Here is a 6,356-nt window from a genome sequence, read left to right on the forward strand (position 1 = left end):
TTCTCTCTTTTTTTCTGAAGAGTGAAAACAAAGGCTGACTTCAGTTTTTTATTCTATCAGAATGGGATACAGCTTTCTGCTGATTTTGTTATTGAACTATTATGCCTTTGTTTCCGTTAATGCACCATGGATATTCAGTAAATTTTAAGGAGAATAAAAAAAAAGATTTTGTCATTAATAGACAGTTTTAGAGTTCATTTACAATGTTGTGTTGAATAAAATAAAAAATATATCTGGTTCTCTACACACTCAAGCGGAAGCATCTTGTTAGTTTATAATCCTTGCAGCCTAATTTTGAATAGATAATTGGAAATTAAGTGGGTTTTTGCTTAAAAAGTTCCTTAAAAAATTTGTAATCTACTTTTTCCCAGTGATTTTTGCAATTTTCTCCATTTTTGATACAGATGATTTTGAAGATGAAAAACCTGAGAAAAAAACTAGGCCCAAATTGCCATCTAGAAAAACGAGAGAAAAAGAACATGTCCCTCAGGCACTTCGTAAAAATTCCAATGAAAAAAGACCAAAATCCAAAGTCAAGGAGGAAATGAATAGAGGTATAGAAAGCCAAGGCTTCCTTCCAAAAGCAGGGAAATGCAGGTGAGCAACTTTAAGGTTTTTGTAGACATTTTCAAAATACAAATATAAATTGTTAGAATTGAAAGAGTCCATTAAGGCTATCTAGTAGTGCAACTCTCTACTTAGTGTGGGAATCCAGAATAAAACATCTTTAGAGGTGGTTGTTTAGCTTCTGCTTGAAAACAGAAAACAGGAGCCCAGCATCTCCTGTTGTTAATCTGCTCTTATTGTTGTTTTTTTGCCTAAAAGGTAACCAGTATCTCATTTTTTTCTGGAATTACAGACCACTGGAAAGATAGATAATAGTACTGTACTTGATATTCTGAAGAGGTATGGTAACTCTTCAGATACTTGGAAAGTGCCATTACATCCCCTCTCAGTTGCCGTTTTTTAGGACTAACTTACTTAGTCCCTTCAATCACTCCTCATAAGACTTAATTTCTTATCAACTTATCTTTTCTTCTGGTCTAATTTTTGTAAAAAGTAGAATGGCCTCTTAAAATGTATCCAAAACTGAACAGAGTACTCCAAAACAGATTCTGACCAATGCAAAATATATTGGAACTTTTATTTGCCAAAGTTTAAACTGCAGTGGCTTTTTCACACTTATTGTTATCACAGCAGATATCTCCTAATCTTATGCCTGGAAATTAGGTTTGTTTTTCCTAAGTGTAGAATACTGCATTTGTAACTATTAAATTTCATGCAGTCTTCTTCCTACTTAACCTGTGAAGATTCTTTGGAGGCCTGTTTATGTCTCCTGAAGTATTTAGCTATCTCATTCAAGTTTCGTACCTTTTTCCACTTTGAAATGACTATAAGGAATTTAGAGGTTTTTATTTTCTGCTTTGGTTACACACTGTTTGTTATGTTGCCTAAAGTAATAAACAGTGGGTTAATATTACTACCATATCAGGGGGGGAAAAACCAGAGTACACGAGACAAGAAAAAAATGTAGTATATTTCTTTTTGAATTCAATAGTGGTTTGCAGAGCACTCCCTTAAAGAAAAAAAAAGATGCAAAAAAAGAATTAATTATTACAAAGAGAGAAGATGAGGATGAGGAAAGTGAGGAAGAATGGGAAGATGTGGAAGGTAATACATTCTTCATTTTCTGCTATAATAAGCCATTTGTCTCATTTTTGATGGCTATTTTGGCATCTCGTGGTTTATGCTTATTTTCATACTGAAGTCATCCAAAGATTATCACAGATCTATTGAATGTTGTGTTTCTTTTATGCCTCTCTGAGCCTGATTCACTTTTTTAAAAAAGCTTTTTCCCAGGTGTTGCAGAGTAACAAATTAAATAAAATAAGTAAATTATAGAGAACTATATTGTTTCTTCAGTTGCAAATAAGATGAAGGAACCTTCTGGAAGTTGAGGTGGCTAAAACTTTCATTTAGCATATCATCCATCTCTTTCACAAAGATCATCCTTAGATATAAGTAGTGAAAACATAGCACTATTTTAAATAATAATTTTAAATCAAATTTATTTATTTATTTACTTACTTACTTATTTATTTATGAACACTAAGGGAGATGGATGGTTAAAAATGTGAAAAATAAATAAAAATAATTTAGATCCAGTCTTTTATTCAGGAGCTCAAGACAATCTGCATAGTGATCCCACCACCCATTTTTTCCCCTTACAATGACTACTTTGTGAGCTGTTCCCACTAGTTGTGGTTTATCTGGCCTAAAATGGTATCATAAATTGATTAATTAAAAATGAAAAAAAAGATTGTAAAAAGGGGAGGAAGAGTAGGTCAAGTAGTCCTTGAGCTATGAGCACAGTTGAAACCAGACTTCCTGTTGCTAGGCAAGATTAAGTGAGTCGTATCTGATTTTATGACCTTTTTTGCCATGGTTGTTAAGTGAACCACTGCGGTTGTTAAGCAACTCATGTTAAGCAAATTGGGCTTCCCCCATCGACTTATCAGAAGCCAGTTGGGAAAGTTGCAAATGGTGATCACATGACCCAGGAAGAATGCAACTATTGTAAATAAATGCCAGTTGCCAAGCTCCCAGATTTTGATCACATGACCAAAGAGATGCTGCAACAGTCATACGTTACCATAAGAACCGGTCGTAAGTCACTATTTTCATGCTGTTGTAAATTTGAATAGATGCTAAACAAATGGTTGCAAATCCAGAGCTACATGTAGTAAGTTCATTCTGATGCTGAACTATGCTTTAGCTTCCCCCCATAAAAATCCTTAGAAATCTAGAAATAAGTGAAAGCTGAACCCATATTTTATGTATAACATTTCTATAATCATTATTTTCTATGCTGAAAAAGGTTGTTTAATTACCTCATTTAATAATGATTCCTTATGGGCTGGATATGGCTGTTGGGTTGGTGTTAGAACAGAAGAAAATATTGCATTAGTGTTAGAACAGAAGAAAATATTGCATTAAATACTAGATTTCCAATGTAACATGGGCTATGTGCCTTAACAGACATTTATTGATGTCTTCTCTAATCTGATATTTTATAGATATGTTGGAAATATAGCTCCCTAAAACCCAATCCAGCAAAGCCAGTAGTATCTATTAGAGCAGGGATCTGCAACCTTGACAACTTTAAGACTTGTGAACTTCAGCTCCCAGAAGGAATTCTGGGAGCTGAAGTTATCAAGGTTGCAGACTCCTGTATTAGAGCTTCCAGTTGGGGAAGAGTGATTCATAAAAGAATGTGATATTTGCCTGATTGATAGGCAGAATATTTGTTAGATATATAGGCACATATTGCTTAGCCTGTTGCCAAAATATGCAAAATAATTGTTGTAATACCTTATGCCTTCATGTGTTTTCTTAATTTTCTGTCATTGAAACCAAATGGGAAGCAGCCCTGAATTGGAACTGTTCAGTTCTGTTTGAAACACCCTGGTTAGATTTAGAACTTTGTTTCCAGAACTTTGTGAACCTGAGATTGAGATGCTGAAAGAACTTAAGGCACCAAAGCTGCCCAACACAACTGTTGAGATAGAAATTGAAACACCTGAACAAGCAAAGAAGAGAGAGAGAAGGTAGGCGGACATCCACGTAGAGTGGACGCCCAGTGTAGTTGGGTGGCCAATACATTTAAAATAATAATTAATAACCTAATAATATTTGGTGGTTTTCACAATTGATTTGACTTTTAGAGGGAAAGAATCCATATAAAAGATTTTCTGAGATTTTGCTATGGTCTCTTTTTCCAATTTGGTCCCCAAGTTTTATAAATACCATTGCTATTTATAATTATTAATCTTATACTTTTAAGATTAAGAAAAATCAGTTTTTCTTGCTGAGGGTTTTGGTAACCTTCATTGATATTTTGTTTGTGCTGTTCTTATTTTTGGCTATTACAACTATTTCTTGTTATATTTTGCTTTGTATTGTTTTGACATTTGACTAGAATTGAGATCAGAATTTTGGTTGCTTAGCAATGCATTGCTTAAGCAAGTCGTCCTATGGCAAGACCAAATTTTACAACCATTTTTACTGTGGTCAATTAAGCAAATCATGTGGTTGTTAAGCAAATTTGGCTTCCCCAATTAATTTTATTTGTCAGAAGCCAGCTGGGAAGGTCACAAATTGTGACCATGTGCCTGCAAGATGATGCAACTATTAACAAATGCGAGTCAGTTGCCAAGCACCCAAATTGTGATCACGTGATCCTGAAAGTGGTGTGAGGGTTGTAATTTTGAGGACAGGTCATAAGTCGATTTTTCTGAAGCTATTATAACTTCAAACACTTGTTAAACGGACAGTTGTAAGTCTAGGACTATTTGTAATTGACTCCTATGACATTAGGAAGCAAAGTACATATTGCCAAATAAAAGAATAGAATTCACACAGCCAAGAGTCACATATAGTGTACAGCTTCTGACAATATATTAAGTTGTCCTTGCGGTTTCTTGTTTTAAATGACTGCTCAGAATCTAGATTATGGGTGGGGACTGTGCATTTTTAAGAGACTGATGGGAAATGGAGAACTGCTTTATGCACTTAATCAGAGCTGCATTTTTTTAAAAAAAAATTGCTAGGGTTTTGCTGCTCTTTTCATGTTTTTTGCCTGAAGTAAATAAGATTCCCAGCAACCATTTTTGAAAGAGCCTTCAGGGACAACAAAATGGGACTTATTTAGAAAGAGACATCCTAAAATCATTATAGCATAGAGTCAGTTTGGTCTAGTGGTTAAGGCACTAAGCTAGAAACTCACAAGGTTATTGTTATGGGAAAAATAGGAGGAGGAAGGAATATTAGTTATGTTTGCCATCTTGAGTTATTTCTAAAAGTAATAAAGGCAGGATATAAATAAAATGAAATAATTAAATAAAACTCATCGATTTGATTTGCGTGAAATCTTGCAGAGAGAAACGGCAAGCTGAGTTTGAGACGTATCTTCGTCGAATGATGAAACGCTTCAGCAAAGAAGTCCGCGAAGATACCCATAAGGTCTGATCTTCAGGGTTAAATTGTCAGAAAATTGGGAGATTTCTAGGGGCAAAGTTCATTATCTGAAGTATTACATTTATCAATTTATCCTGGCAATTAAACTCATTGAACTTGAAGATACTTTAAAGTTAGGGTCATCTAATCAAGTCCCTGCTCAATGCAGGACTTACAATGCAGTATGCTGTTAAAATATTCCTGATTGGTAATTTTCCAGGCTCGGCATAATCAATTTTCTGAAAGGTGAGCTTATTGCTGTATAAATGTTTCACAACTGTTTCACAGTTGAGCAGTATTTACTATTGGAGGAACATTATGAAGGTACATAAGAGAGTCAGTTTGGTCTAGTGCAGGGGTAGGCAACCTTGGCTCTTTTATGACTTCAACTCTCAGAATTCCTGCTGGCTCAGGAATTCTGGGAGTTGAAGTCCACGAGTCATAAAGCCAAGGTTGCCTACCCCTGGTCTAGTGGTTAAGGCACTAGGCTAGAATGCAGAGACCATGAGATTAAGTCCCACCTTAGCCATGAAGGCCAGCTGGGTGACTTTGAGCCTGTCATTCTCTCTCAGCTCATCCCACCTCACAGGGTTGTTGCTGTGGGGAAAATAGAAGGAGGAAGATGTATTGGGTATGTTTGCTGCCTTGAGTCATTTGTAAAAAATAATAAAGAGGGGATACAAATAAATAAATAGTACACATCTAGATATGTTAGTGATTTCCAAAGAGTAATTCAATATATTCTTACTGGGAAAATAGCATCCTGAATTTTGGGAGGATTTAAAAAAATGTTCCTGTGAATATAACAGTATTTTAAATTAGCACTCAATATACATAAAGGATTAATTTCTTTTGCACATTCTGTAATAAAACTGAATTTTATTTGAAAAACCTTTTTAGTGCAGTTGCATATGATCTGTATGCAGTGGCATATGATCTGTAAATGCAAATTTAAAACCACATTTTCAAATGTAACTGCCACATGCATCTTAAAAATAAACTGAGCAGTTAAAACAATAGCAGGTGTAAATACAGCCTCAAAAAGAAACCAACTGTCAAACTGATACTCAGTTAAAATTCAACTCTGTGACAGTAGAAACATCTAAGGCTTGAGACAGAGAATATTAACTTCCTGTAGTCTCTCACAACACATCATGATATAATTAGAACAATGCAGGAAAAGCCCTTTTGGTCTCAGTGCATACTTTAACGCTGCAAACGTAACAGGTGGGCTTGGCCTGGAAAATGTATGAGCTAAGGTGCTGAGGGTTATAATACCATCTACCATCCATACCAGAATTTTATGAAATTCATATAAAACATGAATTTTATATAATCCA

The 6,356-nt window shown here is 34.9% G+C and overlaps 1 protein-coding gene across 1 annotated transcript in view; it reads left to right on the forward strand.

Moving 5' to 3' along the window:
• Positions 1-404: 404 nt before the first annotated feature.
• The window catches only part of XPC (XPC complex subunit, DNA damage recognition and repair factor), a gene marked incomplete at its 5' end in the record, with an annotated part of 19,100 nt that continues 13,148 nt past the window's right edge, over positions 405-6,356 (forward strand). The window contains 4 exons of the mRNA XM_015824962.1: positions 405-597; positions 1,559-1,671; positions 3,494-3,608; positions 4,938-5,022. Coding sequence (XP_015680448.1) covers positions 405-597; positions 1,559-1,671; positions 3,494-3,608; positions 4,938-5,022 — 506 coding nt within the window. The remainder of the gene's footprint in view (positions 598-1,558; positions 1,672-3,493; positions 3,609-4,937; positions 5,023-6,356) is intronic.

The sequence above is a fragment of the Protobothrops mucrosquamatus genome, unplaced genomic scaffold (genome assembly GCF_001527695.2).
Source record: "Protobothrops mucrosquamatus isolate PMUCROS unplaced genomic scaffold, P.Mucros_1.0 scaffold2431, whole genome shotgun sequence".
Taxonomy (NCBI): domain Eukaryota; kingdom Metazoa; phylum Chordata; class Lepidosauria; order Squamata; family Viperidae; genus Protobothrops; species Protobothrops mucrosquamatus.